Source organism: Athene noctua, chromosome 1 (assembly GCF_965140245.1).
Source record: "Athene noctua chromosome 1, bAthNoc1.hap1.1, whole genome shotgun sequence".
Lineage (NCBI taxonomy): Eukaryota > Metazoa > Chordata > Aves > Strigiformes > Strigidae > Athene > Athene noctua.
This window is the reverse complement of record NC_134037.1, coordinates 204,731,395-204,755,562: the sequence shown is the minus strand read 5'-3', so window position 1 is coordinate 204,755,562 and position 24,168 is coordinate 204,731,395. Positions and strand designations below refer to the sequence as shown.

Below are 24,168 nucleotides of genomic sequence, written 5' to 3'. Positions count from 1 at the left end.
AACATAAATTAAACCATTATAACTGAAAACCTCTAATCCAAGACAGGATGATTCATGTTCAGGACAGACTGATGTCTGGCATCAGTGTCAGACAAGATCTTGGCTTCATGGCTACCTGGAAATTAATGACAGTGATTTCTTCATCAGATGACAGGTAGGATCAAATAAAGATGAAATAAATTTGAAATATTGTGATACTAAACAATATGAATCAAAGCTGTCCAGTAAATGAAAATTATTTCATCCACTCACTAGATTATCCAACAAGTCTCCCACAGAAATCACTTTGACAGTTTAATTTATTAATCAAAGTTTTAGAGAAGCTGTTTAAAACTACCCTTGTGTCTATTATTAGAGCCAATATATAAGCAAATACAAACATTACCCTTTACCCCGAGTGAGCTCCTGTATGTACCTTTAATGCTACCCTTCCTAAATTTTATTTCCCAAAACACTCTTCTAAAAGAAGGACCATGCCCCTAAAGGAAGGACCATGAACAGAAAATCTGTCACGATGACAGAAGATGTTATATTCACGTGGGAATACATACTATTTTAGCATGTTATGTATTCATAATAACTTCATTCACAAATAAATCCCACTGAACAAGAAAAGTACTAGCAGGCATTTTTAAAGAAGAGTTTGAAAGTAAAGAATATTTTCAAAGGTTTGCTAACATGTTGGTAAATGTGCACACATTGTGTATATCTATTTATCTAATTCACATACACATGTATGTACAAGAGTAAATGTATATTTTTAATTTCAAAAGCCTCATTCTAGTTTTTGCTGCCTGATTATTTCAAAGATGGGAAGACACTTATTTTCCATATGTAAGTACAAAGCAAACCACTTCTTATTCCATGAGAAATACAGTCTAGCTTTTACTGCTCTACATAACAAATAGTTTATATATACTTCTACTCTTCCATTGAATTGCACAAGAATGCTATGGGTGGTTTATCACATTTCGATTAGCTCATTTTTCACAATGCTCTTATGAAACTCTGTATAACATTTACACAAGGTTTATTTGTCAAAATCCCATAGCATCTTTATGCTATTTTGTTTGGCAAAGACTTATTTTAATGGGTTTGACAGTGTGATTTCAGTGGAGAATTCAGTGGTTGTTTAACTCAGTTTAGGAAAACTAAAAAAGAATGTCTCATAAATGTTCATTTTGTAACTCATATAAGGTACTTTTAAAGCAATTAGCCTTATAAAATGTGTTGTTTTCCAAATGATTGTTCATTCTAAATTATTATGCATAAGATGTTTAAGTAATGACTTCATGATTGTTTCTTCACTTTCCCTCCTAAACAGCATTCAACTTTGAATCCACAGGTACTCCGTATATCACTTTATGCATCATGAACATACATAGTAAAAGGTACAATATTAATTATTTTCAGCAGGAATTCTTACGGGTGAGCAGTAATTCTGAGACCTTAATGTAAATCAGCGGATAAATACCGCCATGCCTCCACTTGAAGGATTCTTAGAGAAAATAAACGGGGGTCTGATGCTGCAGATTCTACTAGTGAATAGCCCTTGTTCTGACTATTCTTACTGACATTATCTGTACTAGTTGTATGGGTTAACAGCTGAGTTATTTTCTAACCCAGTTCTCTTATTCAAGAATGCCACAAAGTGTCTTATGAAAAATGAATGAATGACAAAGGATGAGTTCACAAGTGTCTTTAAAGCCCCTTCCTACCTAAGAAAATGTTTGACATCTTGGTGCTGTGAGACAGTCATCTCCTCAAACCATACTAGAGTTAAATGCAGAGTTTTCCCCCAAATAAGACTGCACAGGTGGTTGAGAACATTTGCTCGGTTAGCAAATCCCCCTAAACTTATTTTCATATCACATATATAAATCCACTGTCATAAACCAAGTACTCTAGTCTTCTTTTTAAGCACACATGCAGACTGCCTAAAAATAAGCCACCAGAGATTTTGCCACCGACATGTTCTCGCTCATCTTCCCTATATCACTGCACTAACTAAAACCGGCAAGATTTACCCTGCATTAGGAGTTACAAGGAATAATCCTCATAGTAATAAAGCCATGTAAAAATAACATTGTATGGATTTTGTCAATTTATGCTATTTTAAGTATGAAGCATGGGGGGGGGGAAAAAAAAAAAAAAGCAGGAAGGACCAATCGGGACAGATCACTGATTATGCTTCTTAAAATTATCTTCCGACCCAACCTAAAGAGGAGCTATAGTATACATACCAAACTACAACACATGGTGGCATTCTCTAATGTAACAGAGGGTGGCTTGTACTTTACCATTGACCGGTAGGTATTAGCCACGTTTTGAGTGATACTGAACATTTTCACTCTTCACGATACAATCCTTTTGTTCTAAAACTACTTGTTTCCTGAGGATGAGTACAAAGTCAGTCATCACCATGAGCTGAACAGCACAAAATTAAAAAACAAGCAAACAAAGAAATAATAATAAAAAAATAACAGAGAGGTCATTGCAGTATCGTTTAAGTCCTTTTATTTCTAGGGTTCTAATACAAAGTACTGGATAAAATGCAGTCACCGGGGTACTAGTTTTAGTCGTCTCGGTTGACTACCGGCCATCTACCCCGGCAAAGAAGAACTGCCTGCAAACTTGCTGGTCGGTAGGAAGAGGCGCTGGCCCGGGACGGGCAGCCGGGCGCCCCCGGGGATGCAGGGCAGCTCTCCCACACCTGCCGGCTACGCCCTTCGGTGACGGAGACGTCACCGGGCAGCGGGACCCCCGCGCTACGGCCGGGATACGCCGACCAAAGCCGAGCCGGCAGCTCAGGGAGGGGACCGGCGAGCGACACACCGGACACTTGAAGAGCTTTCCTCGCTGTGCGCTCTTTGACCTTTAAAGGAAACACGGGCGAAACGGGGACACGCGGGGTTGACGGGCAGGGCTCACGCCACGCCGGCTGCCTCCCCTCAGGGGGAGCCCACCTGCCGTGATCAACACCTGAGCCCCGGGGCGGGCAGGCAGGCGGGCAGGGGGGGAAAGCGGGGGGGCAGCTCCCGCTGCGAGGGAGCCGGGAGCCGCCCGCTGACAGGAGCCGGGGGGGCGGTTGGCGCCTCCCGCCGCGCCGGCGACCGGCCCGGGGAAGTTTCTCGCCACAGGTTGCCCCCCTTCCTCCCTCCCGCCCGCCCGCCCCCCACGCACCCCCCACCCCCGGGAGCCCCCCCGGGCGGGCCCGTCCGACAGGGACGCACCTTGGCGCCGCAACCGCCGCTTCTTGAGCCCGAAGATGCGGACCTTGGAGAAAATGTCCACCAGGTTGCCGTTGCAGAGCCCGCGGTTCTTGCTGGGGCTGTTCCGCCTCCTGCTGGCCGAGGGCCGGTCCCAGTGCTGCTCCCGCGCCTGCCGCTTCTGGCGGATCAAGCCGCTGGCGATGGCCGCTGCCATGGCTGCTCGCCGGCTCGCCCACGCCGGCCGGCGCCGCGACGGGCAGCGGGGAGGGCGGCGGCGGCGGCGGCGGCGGGGCGCTCAGCCCCGGCGGGGACCCATCCCCGGGGGGCGCGGCCGAGCGGGAGCCTCCTCCGGCCCGAGGCGCGGCTGCAGCGGGGCACCCCCCCGCCCGCGGGAGCTGCCGCCGCCGCCGCGGGGTCACCGCATGGGTGCCCCGCCGCGCCCCCCCGCCGCGCCCCGGCGCGGGGGCACCTGCTCGGGCGGCGGGTGTCTGCGCGGAGGGAGCGGAGCAAGCGGGACCCGGGGCAGAGCCGCGCCTGGTCGGGTCGGGTCGGGTCGGGCCGGGCCGGGCCGGGTCGGGTCCGGCCGGCAGCGTCGCCTCCCGGGGCTGCCCCTCAGCCCCGCGCCGCCGCCCGCTTGCCCGCCGCTGCCATCGCCGCGGCCGGGGCGGCTACCGCCGCCTCTTGCAGGCTCCCGCCTGATGATTGCCAAGTGCTTCAGAAATCAGCATCTGGAGAGAGCAATCTTCTTCTCCGGGGAGAGCTGTAATCACGGCTCTTCAGTCCCACCCCGCTCCAGCCTCCCCTACACACGCACGCACACACCACACACACACATACACACGCACGCACCGCTGGAGCTTTTTTTTTTGTCCTCCCCGAGGCGAGGGGCGGCGAGGGTGCAAAGGGGTGGAGGAGGGACGGGGGAAAGGCAGGAGAATAACGCCAAGGGGGCGAGGGGCGGGAGGCAGGGGTGTCGCTGATGCGGTTTGCTGGTGGGAACCGGTGGCTTCCCGGCGAATCCGCCGCCGGGTACCCCTGCTCCCCCTCTTCTTTCGGGATGGGGCTCCCCCCGCCCCACCCCGCGGGGGAGGGGGGCGCGGGGGCTGCCGGAGGGGCTTAAGCCCCCCCCCCCCCCCGGTCCTCCGCCGCATCCCCGGCAGGGCGAGGCACCCTCACCCGCACCCTCTCGCCAGCTCCCTCGCAGCGGCTCCCCGCCGCCCTGCCCGCGGGCGGCCCCCCCGCCGCACCCAGCGGTGACACCGGGACCTGTCCCTGTCCCCACCGTCCTCAGGCCGGGGAAAAGCTGTGGGGGCAGAGGGAGGCCGGGGAGGGGGAAGGACGGCAGACCCTCTGCCTCCTCCCCGCCCCGCAGCTCGGGAACGGACGGGGCCGGGGGTGTAGCCCGAGGAGAGCGGGGCTCCTGCTGCGTGCGAAGGGCTTAGAGCCGCGAGGAAGAAACACAACGCCAGGCTGAGGGCACCTTCTGCCCAAACCAACACGCGCTCTTTGGGAAAAAATGGTGATAGCACCGTCAGACTTCTAACTCCGAACGCGAACGGATTTTTGAGGTTTCCGAGGGGATGCCATAGGGCACCAACCAACAGCCGCAGCAGGTAGATTTATTGATCACCATATTGATCACCAGTGCCATGTAAAATAATTTCTTAATTGTTCTCATGCTCTACGTCTTGGAGCACTTGAGAAAGCACCTGCCAAGCTCGCTAGACACCGAATACCTGAGGAGTCTCTGCCCCGAGGAGTTCACATGCACTGCAGATAATAAACACCATGTAAAATACGACATCTCTTTCTTTTCTTTTTTCCTTTTTTTTTTTTTTTTTTTTTCCTTCAGCTTTTTCTGTTGGGTCTTCTCCCTTCTCAAGTAAGGGCTCGATGTTTTCCAGATTTACTTTCTGCCAGCCTAATGGGGAAACTTCCTGAAGTTGTAACTAACAAGAGGAAAGTAGAAAAAGGAAGCCAGCAGCTACACAAAAAAAAAATGGAGAGTTATTGTACAAGGAAGGGCAGATGCTCGAACAGGGAAACATCATGTAATAAATATCTCATTTTCATACTGTTTTCAGAATACTCTAATTTCTTAATAGATGGATCAGGCGTTGAAGTGTAAATACCCCATCCAGAATAATTCACTGCTTCGCAATACAGAGCCTCGTAGGTCAGGGTAGGTTCTTGTTTCAGCAGAGGCTTCAGCATCTCTGATATTGACCATTATTTCCCTAAATCCTTTAATCCGCAAAGGGCTATTTTTATACAGAGGGCAAAAGTGTATGGTGGACACTCCCTTATACAGGGATTTTGCATTAATACTAGACCATCTAGGAGCAGACATGCACAATCGGATCTGGATAATACATTTTAATTCTATTTAAAAGTGTCTCTAAAGAGATTCAGCTAAAACGCATTGGATTTTGGATCTGGCAATTTTTACAGCACAGCAATTTCCTTACAACAGTTACAATTACCTTAACTAATGCAATTAGACAGGGGGGGTTGTGGCTGGGTTTTTTGTTTTGTTTTGTTTTGTTTTAATTTAAGTTTCCCTGTAGTAGTTTTACACACTGCTTCCCTTTTCCCTGCTTCCCAGCAGCAGACAAGACACGGTGTTGCCTTCCTCAAATCTCAACACAGAAGCGCTCGGCCAAATGCCGCCCCGGTGGGTCCCTCCCTCCCTCCCGGCCCGGTGCCGGTGCCCCCGGCCCCCCTGTCCCGGGTCGGTGTGTGCCTCCAGCCCCACGGAGCGGCCCCAGGACACGGACACCCCCTGCCACCGGCGGGGAGGTGATGGGACACAGCCCGCAGTCTCCTGCTCGACCTGGCTCCTGGCTCCAAACAAAGGAATGAATGAGAAAGAGTGGAGTGAAATAAAGGCCAGCCCTCCACTACCTTGCATTTTCACATGAATTTCACGGTGGGATACATACCACCCTAACTCTTGCATGAGAAACTCTCTCCAAAGAGGTTCCACATTTCCTTTTGCTGGAAGGACCTCTTTATATTATCCAGTGATGCCATTCACTATACACGATCTACTACTATTGTTCCTTTTCCTTAGTTTCCTTCCAATACTGGGCCTTTGCCAAAACACACTGACATTTCTCAATGATATGATGCTCGGGGTGATGGCAAAGAAAGGAAAGAATGAAGGTGAAAACGGGCAATATGCCTATAGACAAGAGAAAATGTGTTTCTTACTCCAGAGATCAAAAACAATAGCTTTCTACTTGCATCTCAGAAATGCAGAACGGTTGTTTACAACTTGAGGTTTTGCAAAGAAAACTCAAGAGAGCCATCTGCTGTCTTAACCTGTGATAAAATGTGTGCAATTCTAGCCAAAGTGAAGGTTTTGCTAACAGATGGATTGTAGAAGTATGAACGTATCGGCTACCTTAAAGACTAGTAACTGCATGAGAATATGCGTTTAGGACAAATGGAGATAGTTACAACATTTGCTACATGAAAATAGAATTTTACTTCTGATTAACAAAGCTCTGCATATGAAAACAAATGATTAAAAGCAAAAGAGAGGGAGAAGAGATTTTCAATACTTTCTATTTTCCCATCTGTTCATTTCTAACTGCTTATTTATCATGGATTTCAGGAGTTTTCTAAAACAACAACGTTTTAGAATCTTTAAAATTGCTTGCTTGAATAAATGTCAGAGGAAAACATTCAACACATATAAAGTGTGCATAAAATACTTGCTTTATTATATACTAGGGTATGAAAGATTATTATTCCTTTTTTTTTTTTTTTTTTTTTTTTTTTTTACATATTACTGGGAACAAGCCATATTCTATTTCATCTAATTTAAAATGTACATTACAATGTACTATTTTAAGGCCTCAGAGTTCAATATTAAAATATACATCATTAATATTTGTGCATACACATGTACTAGTGATACATAAAATGCTTCTATAACGGCTTCAATTAGGAAAAATGAGATTCCATGCTTTATATTCTATCCTAACCTAGATCCCTAGGCTAGAAAATTTACAGAATCAAAAATGTCACCCTCATGGTTTAAGAGCTGTGTTCTTTTTTGTTTGTTTGTGTTTGGTTTTATGGTGGGTTTTTTGTTAGGGTTTTGGGTTGTTTTTTTCCTAATTGTATTTTTTGCATTTCATTGGATAGGGTTACAAGCTACAGAGTAATTTTTGATCAATGAAGTCTCTAGAGAGTTCTTCCTTTCATAAACCATTTCAATAGAAACAAAAATGTCTTTTTACAGGTGTATTCTCACAAACACACACTCCACCCACATTTTTCTCCCATATATCCTGAAACCATTCTTCTTATCAAAACCAAAATAAAACAAATCAAATCAAACCCTAAGAAAAATACACCAAAGTCCTGAGGAGCACACATTTTCTGGAATTGTAAAATGTCAGACTGTTACATTGCTACTAAACATGTTTTACTTTCATGAGCTCTAGTAAAGCTTTTATTGCACTTGCTTGCCAACTGTAGGCACACACAGCTCACTTGTCCAGCTAAATGCTCTGGAATATGATGCTCTAAAGACAACCTATCCTGTATTCTAGAAATCATTAGTAAAATATTGTGAATCTAGATGTTCTTACAGACTCTAAAGAGTTGAAGATTATTTGGTGTCCCTGAAAAAGCTTTTTTTTTTTTTTTTTTTTTACGATAGTGTGCTATAGTTGCAAACAAGAGCAACACCTTAACTCCTTATACTTCCATTCAAACTGTATACTTCCATTCAAATTGGAAAGGCTATCTAGGAGTAAAGGTACCAATTTAGGCATAATTGCAAGACATGCATAAGAGCCACTGGGCCACTGGGCCAACTGAATGTCATTCCAAGAAGAGACATCTCAGTAGTGAAAATATACTTGTTTATAAATTCTGATGGATTAATTTAATCAACATTCCAGTGCTTTTGATAAGATAGCAGACTGATTACCAGAATGCTGTTTCTAGCTAAGGTTGTGATTCTGAACATCTGTTAGTACTGATCAAAAATTTACTGAAGGTTGCTGTTAATTTTGGTGGACTGTAATTCAATTTACATACTAAGACCCCACCACTCCCACAAAATGATATAACAAGAAAATGTGATACAGTTCTACAAATAGGATTATTCTTATAACTACAGTAACTTTCAATTCTTGATTTAATTTTCTCGGGGGACAAAGCTAGAACAAAAGATATAACCTAATGGCTTGAACAAGATGAAAGAAATATGATCTATGGCTTACTCTGTAAAAAAATACGATCTGTGGTTTACTCTGTAGGTTGGTGTTTAATTTTTAAAAAATTAACAAGCTAGAAAAACGTTTGTCAACATAAAAGGTCATATCTGTCATGACCATGCCAGCATGAACATATTAAATTATAGATAAGAAATCCCTTTTCAGATAGTTTGTTTGCATTCCATGCTAACAATGACACTAGTATGTTGTGCAATGAGCTTTAAACAGTTTAAATTAGGTCAGTTTTACACATTCTTGTATGTTAATCTGATATAATTCTCCTTATAAGTTATTGTTAACTTGTCAGAAGACAATGCACTGTGAAGCACTACAATCTAAAATCCTTAACAGGCTGAACACGTGATGCTGCTGGTTGATTAGACTTTGAAGAGCGTTAAGAACAAAGTTTATTAAACACGCTGATATACTTCACAGAATTTGGATACCTATGCTTTTACACTGTTCTATATCAAAAGCACTCAGCTTTCAGTCTCAACCTTCACAATGCACTCAAGGAGCCAAAGTCACACCTATTAAAATGTACTGAAAACATAGGAGGTCCTCTGTAGTCAATTCTTTAAATCGGTCAGGTGAATCCCTTTACAAAAGACAAAAGTAAGCTTCCAGCATGTAGTTTAAAGGACTGCACATATTTTAGCCAGCTTCTTCACAGGCTTTGGACTTACTTGACTTTATGTATCCAAGTCATAAGAAGAACCGTTAAAACATATTTAGTGTATACGCAAGAATAAACTAATCCGCCATGCAAGGAAGTCCAACATTAGATGACTGGTTATGCAGAGAACTATCAAACTGTAACCATTAATATACATGACATCTAAGGAAGTATGGATGCCTATATCAGCTCAGAGCCCATGGCTTAGCTAGTGCAATATTTGTCCTACATTGACCAGTGACATTTCTTTCACACATTACCTGGGGTATGCTTGCAACTTGAAGGACTGCATGCCTCTACGCTAGTAAGGATTCGAGTTCACTTAGGGAACTGAATAAAATAATATTATAGAAGACCAATAGGACAGTACTGAATAGATATTGGTTTATTCTTTAGAAATGACATAATTCTCAAATTGCTTGGTTTTGTTTTTGCTTTTTTGACTTTGCTTTCCTCCTTCCCAATGCTAAATTCCATTGATTATACTGTAGTAATTTGTCTCACAAATAGTGCTGTGTCAAGGAAAACACCTGCTTTAATTGCTTAGAGTTTCATTTTCTGTTCCATTGGCTAACACTTTGTTCTTCAGCAGGGAAAAGTGAATGGAGATTCTTATGCTATTTTTAGCACTTAATCTTTCAGCAAGGTAAGACACATGATTACAGCTCCTAACTTTTAGCACACTTCCCGTGACATCTTTTGTGACTCTTTCTTGTTTTTCACTCTGTCTGTCCTCTACTTCTGATGCCACTTCGTTTGAGACCAGGTGAACATAAGAAATCATCTGGATTGACAGGAGAATCTGAATAGCACACAGACCATCTGAGGGCTTCCAGAATAGATCACCCAAGTCCAAAACTTAACTCCAAGTCTCTTTTAAACAACAATGACAACAAAAGACTCAAGATCACTTTCAAGGACAAATCCATAAACATAACCAAAAATTAAATATTGTGGCTTCTGCAGCGACATATATATACGATTTTAACTTTAAAACTTAAATAGTCCCCTTAAAGAGATATTCTCATTTATGAACAACAGAAACACATTGCCATCTATTTTGCTCCCACTGAAGCTAATAGCAGATCGATCACAAGTGTGCTTCAGACAAGGCTCTGGTGACACAAGCCAGAACAACTTTCATTAAAGAAAAACACACACACCCCCATCTCTACTCCACACAGGTGCACGAGCAGTTTAAGATTTAGAGACCTAAAAACAGCATGGAGAGCTTTTTCGTTAATTTTTCACATGCACAGCTTAAAACAACATCTGTTGCATTTTCTTATCTAGCCACAGCAGGACTTCTCTGTTTTGCTTGACTTCTGAAACATGGAAACATGCAACAGATTTTGCTGTTATTCTCCCAATTACTGAAAGTCCCTGTAATATAAGTCCACTTAATTTTGTTCTATAGAAACAAAATGAACACTGTTTCTCAGAAATCTGGTCTCTACAATGAACTTCCTCTGGAGTTAGCCCAGCTGGCAGAGCATGACAGTATGTAAGCTGTTATACCTGCTTGACAATACTCTCCTGTGAGGGTTTCCTACTCCTAGAACAGAAAAAAATAATCAAGGAGATTGCAGTGAACTTACAATCTCTTAATTGAAATTATCACAAATATACTAAACACACATTGATTTTTGCTGCACAAGTTCTAGAAAAAAACATGGCCTATAGAAAAGTAGCCATCAATATGAACATTTCTAACTGTAAGGAAAAACAATCAGCTCTGTGGATAACAGTGATTTGTTAATTTGGAATCTATACCAGCATACACAAAGGAGATTGTTCCTTTCACAGCCTTTAACATTACATCACAATATTTATTGGTTCATCAGATATTCACTTTTCAACTGATATCTTCATAGAGGAATCAAATCTTTTAGTCTCATTGTTAATGAAATAAATAATATCAGCTCATACACACAACACACAACATATACAAGCATAAAATGTATGAATATGTAAAATTTAACAAAAAATTTTTAAACTTAAGTGTAAATGAGAGCATTTTTGTATTTATGAGAATACGGGCTGATTGGTAAGGAGATATTTTTATTCAGATGCTTTGTCTGAATACCATTTAAAAGTGAACAACTTGTTTGTACATGATATGACATTTAAATCCCAACTTGGACACAGAACCTATATCTTCTGTCTTAAATTATTAGGAAACTCAGAATATAAAAATATATAGCTGAAGCTTATTGACAATGTTTTTTCAAAGTCCTGCAAAATATTATTTTTGAACCTTTACATAAGGGTCTTGCTTTCCTCAGAACAGATATGAAAACATACGACAATAAGAAAAAAATGTGTTATATTTCTGGACTTTAAGAACAAGGGAGGTGTTGGATTTTGGTCATCTCACAGAGACCCAGGAGAAAAAGCACATGATATCCATTACAATAAAATGACAAACAGAAAAGACAGGATGAGCAGAGACATATATAAATTACTAGCTTGAGAAGTAGCAGGATGATTCCCCTCAAAATACATCCAGTGATCCTATAAGTATAGAAAGTGATTTTCACCAGTGACAGGAAGGGCTGGAACATGGCCCCTGTGCACTCTCGTGCATACACATGCACACACACATCCACAATACTGCTCTGTGGTGAAAGAAAGCATGAAAGACACTCACTGACAAAAAATTTAGAAAGAAATAATCTTTTCTCCTATCTAACCTAAAATTGGCTTTATAATTAATTTTGCAAGAGAATTTTTGGAGAGTCATCTGTGTTTGTTTACAATTCTTCTACCATTTATTTTCAAATAACTTTTGGTTTATAATCCTTTTGACACCAATTTGAAGACATTTGTGAGGAAAAAAAGAGCCCCCAAACCCCAAATCCTGTTCTGTTCTTGTTCTAGAGGGATGGTAATACAGTATTTCTCTAGATACTGCTAACCAGGAGAAGCTAAGTCTCTGAAGGGAGAAAAAGTACATATGAAACAATGTTGGCTAATATCACATTCATCCATAGGGTAAGCCCTGATCTCCCCTGAGATATTTTCATAAAGGAACATGCCTTCCTTTACGGTTCAGACACAACTAACATTCTCTGAAAAAAAGCCACACGCTGTGTTTCCCTCTCTCCAAACAATCAGAAAATTCAGTGCAATTAATGACAGATATAAATCTCTGAAAACAAGTATGACTTAGCTTCTCTTTAGTTAATCTAGATATTCAGAAGTGTTTGATGATAATGCATTTATATTACCATAGGAAGTGACATTTTTTCTCCGTAATGTTTCTTTCACTCTGTATTATTTTGACTGAAAGATTTTCTTTGCATTCATATACTATCGTTAAGCAACAGATGCAAAGAAATATTATCTACTACAAGAAAATACCAGAAGAATATTGATTAAAATGACATTTTAGATACCAGCCTTGTCTCCTCCTCTCTAATAATCAGTCTACTTCAGCTCTAGCTTCATGATTACCAGTGGTAATTGCTATATCAAGCTGCATGTTTCCATTTTACTTCTTCCCAGACAGAAACATTAATTTCTCCTATACTTCATTTATATGGTTTTTTAAAAAATCTAGCAAAAGCAGAAATTAATGCTTAGTCCTAAAATAATAGAATTTAAGAACTTCTGCTTGCCTGTCTTTTTAATCACACAAATTAGAACATCAAGAAAAAGTTAATAGACTTTTACTATCTTTTTCTTTATTTTGAAAACGTGACAGCTAGAATATAATGAATACTACCATTATTTTTAAGTCCTGAAAAAAATATTGCAATACCTGCTCATATTACTGTGCTGATATTCCTGGTTATTAGTTCAAATACCATAGCATTTATTATTAGCAGCAATAGCATGAATACTCCTAACATAGTGACCTGATTTTACAGCATAGTCCTACAAACCTAAATTATGAAACATCTCACAGTCAAAATGTAACTCATCGAAACCTTTCAACAGCGCATCGCTCTAATGTGCAGTGCAATTATCTGATTTGCCAGCAGTGGACACTGTTACTCTAGTTATCCACAGATATATTGCCTGGCAATAACTTGCAACACACACGTGTAAATTTTTCTTTTGTTACTTGCGCAGCTGTAAGAACTTGGAGTTATTTGTACCAGACAAAAACTGAGTAAAAGTTGTATGGTAGGAATATTTTTCAACATCTGTGTGATAGCAGATTGACTTCCCTTTCTTTAAAAAACTGTTATTTTAAAGTAGCTTTAAGAAAAAATAAACGCTGACATTCACATAGGATTACTTTTGTCAATAATAATTATTTCAAGTCATAGAAGGTGTTCTGATACAAAAATTTAAAATTTCTTCATTCATCTGTTTCACAGAATGACAGTTTTGACAATGAAAATGTACATTTTTTGCATTGCTTCTGTAGATTTGGTACAAGTATTGAAATCAGCACATTAAAAATTCTAAACAGTATATTTATTTCAGTAGCCTGTACAATTTGTTGAATAATAAATTGTTCAAAGTCTGCAAAGGACATGTTTTACCCACTGATACTTTTACAGGCATTTTAAAGTTAAGCTGAAGTGTAGATTTTCGGCTAGGAAGAAAAAATAGGTAGCTGTAAGACCAACACAGAGAGCTGCAGAAGGATTATCTAGGAATCAGCCTAGCTAGTTGGAAAAGAGTTTGCATTCATCTTAGAGACAGAAAAACTACACATTTAAGAAAAGCAATGCACAGGTTTTATCATAGATAATAAACATTATCTTCTGAGGCATGGTTACAAGAGTTAGAGCAATCACCTTCTAATCTCGTTAAGCTTCTCCTAAAATTCCCATCAGTCTAACACTTCTATATAAATACATTTTTCATGTAGTATCTTAATAGCATAATGCTCATTGTCTGGCTAACGCAGCTGAAAACTTAAATAAGGCCTAAGCGTGTCACCAGTACATGGTGCACATGGGACACGTGGAAAGTCTACAAGAACTATGCCTTTTGTAATAGAAGTCAGTTGCAGATCCATCCTATTTTTTCCTTTTACTCTTCATCTCAGTTAGTAAATTGATATGGCTTACCATGCAGTCTGGCCATGCAGAGCTGGCAAAGTTGCACATGAAGCAAGGAAAGGGGCATGACTTTACTTATGGTGGGATAGTCTCAGATTGCCTAAGACTACTGTGAAATTACTTCCCAGAAAGTTAAGTTCAGAAAGACTGGTGTGAGATCTAGTTTCTAGCTGGCTGTATGTCACTATTTGAGAACCTTGACATCCACTGGGTCAATGACTCTTTGTTCACAACCTCTTATTATCTGTGTAAAAGGGTCTTAGAAGCCATCAGTCAGTGCATGAATCCAGCCAAAACAGAACAGTTGGACTAGACTGAGAGACCATTGAAACTGTCTTCCAGTCATCAGCTGTTAAACCTCCTCAGCCTAGAACACAAGTAGACAGAAGATTGTCCCTATACAAAGCCCACTTTTCTCAGTCCATCCACCTTGAAACTGAACTTTGCTACTGGTATACAAGGTTACTCTTCAAACTTAAGCCTTTGAGACTCATTTGTTACCAAAGTCTCCAAACATCCCTTGCATTGCCCTTCAATGTCCAGGTAAGTCTTGTGTTTAAAAAATAAAATAAAAATAAAATAAAATAAAATAAAATAAAATAAAATAAAAATTCTCATCAAGTCTCAAAGCTTTTTGATTTTTTTCAAGCCCTAGTTTAAGCACTATGGAAACTTGCTTTGGCTACAGATGTAGGGAGGAAGAGCTAAATTAATACCAGGAAACAGCTTGATGAGTGGAAGTTCTCTTTGATGCAATCCAAACTGTGCTCTGTAAATAAGTGAATGGTTCTGGCTATGCTAGATTGATAAGGAAAAACAGAAGTAATTAGAAATGGAACATACTGGCAGCCAAAACACTGTGAACCATAGCTCCTTGACTAATATTTTCTCTTGAGAGACAAAGAAATCCTTTCTGGGCCCTAAAGACTCAAATATAAGCAATCTACACATCATCATTTAATGGGGGGAAAAAAATGGCTTACTATTGCAGTTTTACACATGTGGAATGAGGTATTACACCATGCTGTAAGTATCACTCATATGTTTTTAAAGATTTTGTTTACAACTGTGTTACACAAAATAATAGTGCTTTGATGCCTCTCATTTTTTAAAATGGCTGCTAAAACCTTGGATACAGGTAGGTTAATGAAGATTTATTTCTATGGGAAGTTATTTTAAATCTCCTAATTTAAAAAACCCAAACAGCTGTCTCTCAGTATGTTGTGCAAGTTTAATCAGTCTTGCATATTGTTTCCTTTGAAAAATATCAGCATCTTGCAAACCAGCTTCTTCATTATTTCAAGATTTGGCCCACATCTAAGGAAATTTTCCTGCTTAACACTGCTGAAGGCTTAGAGGAAAATAAAGAAAGAGCACAGTGATCTGAAACAATGATGTTTTATGATATCCATTATCTGTTATAATCATCTACAAATCCCTTTACAGTTTTATGCAAGCCTTTGCAAATGTATAAAAATATAAGCTTAGAAATGTCAAGTGATGAAATCTCTATTTATTACAAATATGAATTTTCTGAATTAAAATCATGCAAATGACCAATAAATTTACCGAAATCTGCCTTTTGTTTATTGTAGAATAGTTTGTGTTGAAAGGGACATCTAGAAGTCCCTTTACCAAAGATTTTGTACATCAAAAATCTGTACATGCAGACCTAGATCTGAACAGCATATAGATATTTCTAAATCTGATAATTTTTGTTTCTGAAGACAGAACATATCTGTTTTACAACAGAATATTTTAATGGAAAATGTATGCCAAAAGCATTAAAAATATTTTATTTGATAAGCTCACAGAGCATGATTTATTTTTGAAATTATTTATGATTAGAAGACAGCACATTTAAACATGAGAAGCTGTTAAGAATTTAAACCTTCATTGTTTCATACATGCTTCACATGACACAGGATTTTCTGAAGTACAGATAATCCTTACAACTTCCAGTAGACTTTCAAAAAATTATTTACTGATGTCACTGATTTTAGAACCATGAAACTTAAACTTTCACACTGTATGAAATTAAAACATAGATTTTAATATGAATATCAGTGGCCACCTGATAACTGAAGCAATTTAGTTCTTACACCCCACCCACCCCACCCCCCCCAATTCTCCAAAGATTAGGATGCTTTTAAAAGGCATAGGTTCATACATACAACACATATCTACATACAATTTTCCCACTGCTAAAAATTAAATGTAAGACTGGACTTTAGAAAACAAATTATATGGCCTATCAAGTGTGGATGTAAATAAATAGATAGCTACAAGATGGATGGGCATAAGATAAAATGTATCTTTAGAAGTCCTCAGAATTTTTTTATTACAAGGATAAAGAAATTAAAAGTATGTTATATTGTATACTCAAACATGTGAAAACACACAAACATGAGAGAGACTAGACAATAATATAAATGAAGATGTTATTGAAATAAATCAGTGACCAACTTAGTGATCTAAGCAAATTTCAAACCTGTTCAATACTGAATGAGATTTGCTTTCTTCATTCCAAGTATTCAAGAAAACAATAAGGCTACAAAAAAAACCTTTTTGAACTAAAAGAGCAAATCTGTTCTGCAGATTGAAGAATAAACTGGCCTTTTTTGTCTACAGAAATAAAAGTATATAAGGAAAAGTGATGGAAAATCGTATTTATTAATTTTATAAGCAACAAAATTTTCTAGGTAAGGGTATCATACTGTTACCAATCAGCAAATCTGATCTTGCTGAAATAGAAATCTATATCATAACATCACATATAGCAGAGACAGAGCAAATATTTTAGCAATTTCAGTCATCACTAACAACTTTAAGACTGAAGAAGGAATACCATCATTTCTAATGAAAGATATGGAGATTGTTCAAGGAGAAGCCTTGCTGCCTTTTTTTGATCTGCTCCAAATAAAATCTAGGACCTTTTGTTCTCATACAAAAACTAGGAGGGATCAGTGGATCTGATGGGCAAATCCCATTCATGACAAGCTTACCTTAACATGAATTGTCACAGTTTCAGTTAACAGGGACCTTCACAGTAATATTCGACACCCTGTATGTAGTGGTATTTGTCCAACACAGGTTCTGAGTTGCTGCATGCAAGACACCTCTTTTCATCCACCAGCTCTAAAAGTAGTCTTTAGATTTAGGTTCAGAAGCCTAATTCTGCTTTTCTGAAATGCACCTAATGCTTAAAAGAGTCTAAAGTATTTAAATTCCTATAGTGGTTTATACCAACAAAAAAGTTTGAGATAAGCTTTTTAAAAAGGAAATTTTCAAAGGTATTTTAATAAGTTATTAATTTTCAGTATTTAATAAATCATTGTTTGAACTAGGCTTCCTCTATTCCAGCATCAACTGAAATATCCTGGATTTTCTTTTTTTCATGTTTATAAGGCTCACACTAATCAGAAATCTTTAGGACATTAAAATTTTCTCACAAAAGCTAACAAGAGCACTAATTAAAAGATTATGTAAAACAGTTCTAGTGTGAGACATTGAAACATTATAAATTATCAAGGATTACTGACTTTCACACATTCAGTTATATCTGCTGAAACATTAATCATTTGGTATTGTAGCTCTGATCACTTGTCATGGTTACTCAGCAACGTCTGACCACATCCCAAAACAGATTTCCTCTCTCTACTCACTACATTTAATCCATATTCTGACATATCACCAAAACCTAGCCTGCATATACTTTGCTACATACAGGGTCTCCCTTTGTGGCCTCATACTCGAAATGAAAAAATAAGAGCTTTATTATCTAGCTAACAGAAATTAATAGTAGCATTGTCACCTATTATCTCTATGTGAAGAGCTGGCTATCTCTTCCACTTCTCTGAAGTTAAGTGGCAAGGAATTGTGTTAATGGTAGGGGGTTTGGGTGGGAGGGAGGAAGGAGAGTGAGAGCATTAGATGAAAATCTGAGATTCTTTTTGTTGTAAAACACTCTTAGATTGCAGGACATTTTCTAAGAATGAAGAAAAACATATTCTGAATCTAAAAGAATATTTCCATTTTAAAATCTATTTCCTAGTTGAGGTAAATATTTGTATGAAAATACTACATAGTTCATCGGTCTTTTATACATGCTTAACACTAATTTTGTTCACTGAATTAAGTCAACTATTAATTAAAAAAAAAACAAAACCAAACTACTCGATGCAGTTCTGTCATAAAATTAAACATTTTAGAATCACATAATCACAGAATGGTTTGGGTTGGAAGGGTCCTTAAAGATCATCTCGTTCCAACCCCCCTGCCATGGGCAGGGACACCTTCCGCTAGACCAGGTTGCTCCAAGCCCCGTCCAACCTGGCCTTGAACACTGCCAGGGAGGGGGCAGCCACAGCTTCTCTGGGCAAACTGTTCCAGTGCCTCACCATCCTCACAGTAAAGAATTTCTTCCTTATAGCTAATCTAAATCTGCCTTCTTTCTGTTTAAAACCATTACCCCTCATCCTATCACTACACTCCCTGATAAAAAGTCCCTCCCCATCTTCCCTCTAGTCCCCTTTAAGTACTGGAAGGCTGCTATAAGGTCTCCCCAGAGCCTTCTCTTCTCCAGGCTGAACAACCCCAACTCTCTCAGCCTGTCCTCATAAGGGAGGTGCTCCAGAGCCCTGATCATCTTTGTGGCCTCCTCTGGACCCACTTGAGCAGGTCTATGTCCTTCTTATGCTGGGGACCCCAGAGCTAGACAGTACTCCAGGTTAGACCTTATTTTGTTGAGACAGAATTCCTTCTAACCATCAACACATTTTTATATTTCCTTGGGAAACTGAATTTTAATTTTATTTTCATTTAAAAACAAGCTAAAGCTACTGCCCTGCTTTGGGTTTCTCTTCTCCAGATGAACCCAGAACTGCAAGCAAAAAATCCTCTCTGTTTTTCCAAGATCTCCATATGGGTACTCAGCTTTCAAATATATGATATATGAATGACAACAAACTTGCTTTGCCTAAAACATATATTCTGTGTCCCTTTTCTCTATTTGGTGGACAGCACCATTAATCCCCCTGTTACTCTGCTCCATCCCTTTGGCTTCACTAACTTTGCCATGCTAACAAAAAACCAAATCTTGCACATCATCAAGATCCAGTCTGTGTTATTTTTGAATTATTAATTAATTTGTTTTGGATCCATTATAATAAAATCCTGTGCTTTGTTTTGTGGTGGAGCTTTCCTTTGTATACCACTTAAGTCCCACCCCAGTGTTCTAACATGATGGTTATTGACTGAGCTCTTTGAAGTAGGGTTTCCTGCTTCTCTGTGTGCCTGATATCTGGTGCAAGGACTGAACCTGTGTGACAGCTGTGCCAAGACAAAGCCTCCAGCCCACTGGTGATCTCCATGTGTTAAACATTTCTTTATTTCATCATTATCCATCCCTCCCATGTCTTCCTCCCATAATACAAATCGGTGTGAGGAAATCAGTGCTGTTGCTAGCATCAGAGCATTTTGAAAATTCTGATGCATAGCACAAAACTGTGCTTCCTTTAATATAAATTAAACTGTATATACTAGCTAACTTTAGGATAAATAGGGCCGAATTCTCACTGGTGTCTATGTGCTCTTAGTATAGTGATAACTATAATTCCTAATATAGGAAAGGAAATCTGAAGAACATTAGGTAGATTTTAAGAGACAGTTTTCTCTCTGACACGCTCATTATTGTTGTCAATTATAGGTAATTTCCTTGCTTACCTTCTTCCCCCAACACATGTCAAATAAAAGAACAAAAACCCTAAAACAGACATTAAAAAAATTTAAAATTTTGTGAGTATGAAAAAGAAATCAGGATGCATTCTTTCAAAGACAAGATCATAGAGACTCAGAACAGCTAATTCACTTGAAACGCTGCTTTAAGGGACTACTTTCCAGTTGAAAATAGTTTCTATTTTATGATAAACATCAAAACCAAAAGCCAAGGTAATACAGTCTTAGTCAGAAGTTGAACATTAGAGTGTATGAAATGTTACCCTATTCCCCTTCTCTGTACACTCTAACCAGCTGGTGGCACAAAGAGCAACAATAACGCTTAAACTCACCCAAAACATATTATTATATACTACAGTTTCCTCACAACGGGATCAAAGATAATTCTATATGCTCTGTGTGCCACTGATTCAACTCAAGGTCTAAACAATATTAATCAAAATTTGGAAAAAGAGCCCAATGTTTATTACAGCTCCTTAAGAAATCTTCAGCTAACCAAAGAAACGTTGCTAACCTCACTGTGTGAATCTGGGCTGGGAGATCATACAGGAATGTATATATAAGATACAAAAGCAATAAAAGCTCTTTAAAGACTCAGATTCACTGTTGATAGGGATTTATAAAAACAAAAGATGCAAAGAACCAGAGTAAGCTCACCTAAATTTCATCACTAGGAGTTTGGAATTTTGGCTCCCTCTTTATGAACCAACTTATCCAAAGGAGACAGCCACCCAGCCTTTGCAAAATGCTCACAAGCCTCTACTGATCATAAAGAAATTCATCCTCCTAAGAATTAGGTGAGACACAAGGAAAGCATTCAATAGCTCTGGTACAACAGAAACTTTTTTTGCACCCAGCTAAATATATAGCGTTACCTCCTATATGCCCAGTTTAGGTTCAACAGCTGTTTTCTTCTTCTTCATCCAGGTCAAGATTTTACAAGCTTATTTTGTACAATCTCCAGACAGGTTACTGTCATTCTTTCTATCCCATATTTTGTGACCTATTCCTTCTCTTCTTTTCTGGATCTCTGTCTCTCTCCCTCTAGGTGCAAGAGAGGTACAGCAGAAGCTGTTTTCACTCTGCTGAAGGGCAGGTTCAGCCCAGCATCAGAGAAGTCATGAGGCAAGGTGAAGCTGCTGTGCCTATGTTGTGCCAAACTGCATGGTGCCATTTTTGTGTTTGGATGAAACAGAAGAGGGAAATTGGTTTGTTTAGCACAGTCGTGTTTAAATGGTCATAAATGTCATAACTTTCCATAGATACATTAGGAAGTTATTCAAATGAAAAGCAAAGAGAGCGATTAAAATTATTTAGCTACATCTATTTTAGCTAAACAATTCCTTGTGGAAACAATTACATTCAAATCTAAAGAGTCACTTTCAGTAGAACATCTAGAGATGTTAAGAGTCATTATAAGAAGATCTTGAGGATTAAGGGACAATGCTAATGATTTTGTTTACTATCCTCAGCAGTAACAATGATAACCTTTGAGGATTATTATGCACTTGATTACATAACACTTTATTACTCTCCTGAGCTATTAATCTTTGTGAATCACATGCCCTCACACATGCTTCCAGTACTTAAAAGTGACAGAAATTATCTAATGCACTTTCTGTCTCACTACCTTCTGTCTCCAACTTTCTGCTCTCCTATTTCCCCTCTACCCACATTCCTTGCCTTTCCCTTCAACTTTTTAAATCCTGTAATTATTCACCCATCCTGTAAGGGATTTTACACTCAACAGTCACTGAACAGGGTAAAGACCTGCCCTAGCAATAGGAACCAAAAGCAAATTAACCCCTCTTTTTTAGGAAAATTTTTGTCACAAGGCTACCAACATGCCCACTAGTGCCCCCTTCTCTTTTGCTGCACAGGGCCACAGCCTGAACGGAAGTAACAGAGTGTCCTGTCTCATTGCTTGATCTGTAAACTGCAATTCCCAAACCCCTCCTATTTGCACAGGGTGTGTAGCTAAGATCTCTTATTATTTCTATAGTCCCAAGCAAGTAAGTGTATAACTACAGAGGCTGTATATAAAAAGATGAGCATCATTTTCTGCTGTGCCAGCTGTGCATTAGGAGAAATTAACTGAGCTCTAATATTTAGAGTTCTGGGCTTAACCTCAGGAGAGGACTTGGGCTGTAAATATCAGTCAGACAAATACAAATGCAAATGCAAATACACATAAAAGTACAAACATTCCAGAGTAATTTATAGCACAATTCTGAAAAGAAATAAAATTCCTTTTTGTTAGTAAGGACGGATGAAACAAAATGCATAATTCCACAAGGAAACTGCCTTTGCAGTCATAAAACATGAAATTTTTTACATATAGAAGTCACATGTGAAAAACATGAGTATTTTCACTCTAGTGAAGAAACAAACAGAAGCATTAAGGAAAAAAAGAAGGGACTAATGTTTGTGGCTAGCAATATTGGAACATTTTAGAGGTATGGTTGACACTGCTTTAAAACTCATTTTGGAGTAGATATACAAAAATCAAGACATCACATCTACTGGTCATTTCTGAAAACGTCAGCTCTCCCTGCTGCCTATAAAATGTTAGCAATACCAGACATTATTCTGTATATCATAAAATCTTGGCCAGAGGAGAAACTGACTTTCAGTATTATTCACATGTTGTTGCTGAAAGGTGGCATTTCATAGGTTCAAATAAAAATTTATCTGAACGCAGAGTTTAATATGTTAGCATACAAAAGGCTACTATTCTAGCTAGCAGGAAACAAGCAAGTCTTTTTTTCTGATATAGCCTTGAAATGAAAGGTGTAAATTCAAGCAATACTGTCAGCTGCCTGTGTTACAAGCCACTTTAATGAGAAAAGTTCACAGCAGGTTGCTTAGCCATTAACAAAAGCAACAGCTACAAATTAAAAGGTTGACAAGCAATTTGGAAACATCTAGCCATTCCCCACTTCTTATATATAATGGTGTGGTAGAAGCAAAATGAATTGCCATGTAGATGTCAGCACAATGCACAAAAGAAATGTCAATGATTAGTCAATGAATGCTCCCACCAAGACATTCAAGATGTGCAGCCAACTTCGCCTAAAGCCTGAAAGACCGGAGAGGGCAAGAGGTATGACCCAGTAATGAAGAGCCAGGAATAGGAATCCATCACTTGTTTTGAAAGTCTTTAGAGGCATAGCAATGCAATTTGCTGGTCACAGAAGACATGATTTTACTTTCTGTGGAGATGAAAGGTCTTAGCCAAGAGCACATTAACACTTGTATTTGCTCTGTGTCTGTTTAGATACATATTCATGTCCTGACCAAGATGCAGTTCCACATTATGCTGATCTAACCACTAGTCTCCAGCTCCCTCAGTTGAGCACTGCTTCCCTCTTCCAAAGACCAGGGGCTTTAAGAACAGTCAGAGCTGCTCACTGATCTAAGAGAAAAAAACAGCATTAGTTTTAGCAGATTAATCTGATGGATTATCATGCTGATCCTGCTTGCCCTCTAGTGACAGTGATGGCAGGCAGAGAAAAAGAATGTGAGGCCACAAAGAACACAAGACTTCCCAGGTGAATGGCTTTATAAAAGCTAGATATATTTTATTAAAATTTCTAGTGCTCTGTAAGACATGGTTGCCTTGCATACTTGAACTTTTGAAGTGTGCATATTAGTCTGGAAACTGTTAGCACAGAAGGTGTCATTGCTATCGGAAGTCTATGATTGTAATATTCTATCACAAGGAGGTCATAAATATTTTAAAGAATTAAGTTATATGTTTTTAAATCAATTGAATGTTCCAGAGACTCTTTGTAAAGAGATAGATTTGCATGCAAATAGTGAGGCTATTTCAAAGGCAATGTCATGGACATAATTTAAAAGACTTTTATACTGAGAAAAAGAAGTTGCTATGGACTCAAGGAATATTCAGACTATTGTAACATTAAAAAATGCTCTTCTGTTGTTCAACACTGTGTGTATTTCTAGATCAGCTACTATGCACCCTTCGGAAAGCAAAGCTGAAAAATAAAAGTTAAAGCAAATTATTTTGATTCACCCAGTAGGTGCTCTCTCTGAGAAGACACAGACTAGTCTGACTGAAGCCTCAGTTATGAATTGTGAAGCACAAGGCTTGTAATGGTATGACCTCTGCTCTGGGGTTCAGTGATACTCGGCACAAGAACTAGCATCATTCCAAGAGACAAATTCTACGCAGATCTGTGGTACTGTGGTCCTATCTTGGCTCTCCCATGTAGCAACTGAGTGTCTTTAGTAAGCTAGTAATGCATTCAGCCCATTTATACTTT

At 39.4% G+C, this 24,168-nt stretch overlaps 1 protein-coding gene across 5 annotated transcripts in view; it reads right to left on the bottom strand.

Moving 5' to 3' along the window:
- FGF14 (fibroblast growth factor 14) overlaps positions 1-24,168 on the bottom strand; it is a 421,787-nt gene that overhangs the window by 137,812 nt on the left and 259,807 nt on the right. Inside the window, exon 1 of one of the 5 annotated variants that reach the window (XM_074910842.1) lies at positions 3,234-4,296. The exons of the other annotated variants lie outside the window; for them this stretch is intronic. Coding sequence (XP_074766943.1) covers positions 3,234-3,426 — 193 coding nt within the window. The 5' untranslated portion in view covers positions 3,427-4,296. Of the gene's footprint in view, positions 1-3,233; positions 4,297-24,168 lie in introns of those variants that run through there. 5 annotated transcript variants of the gene reach the window in all.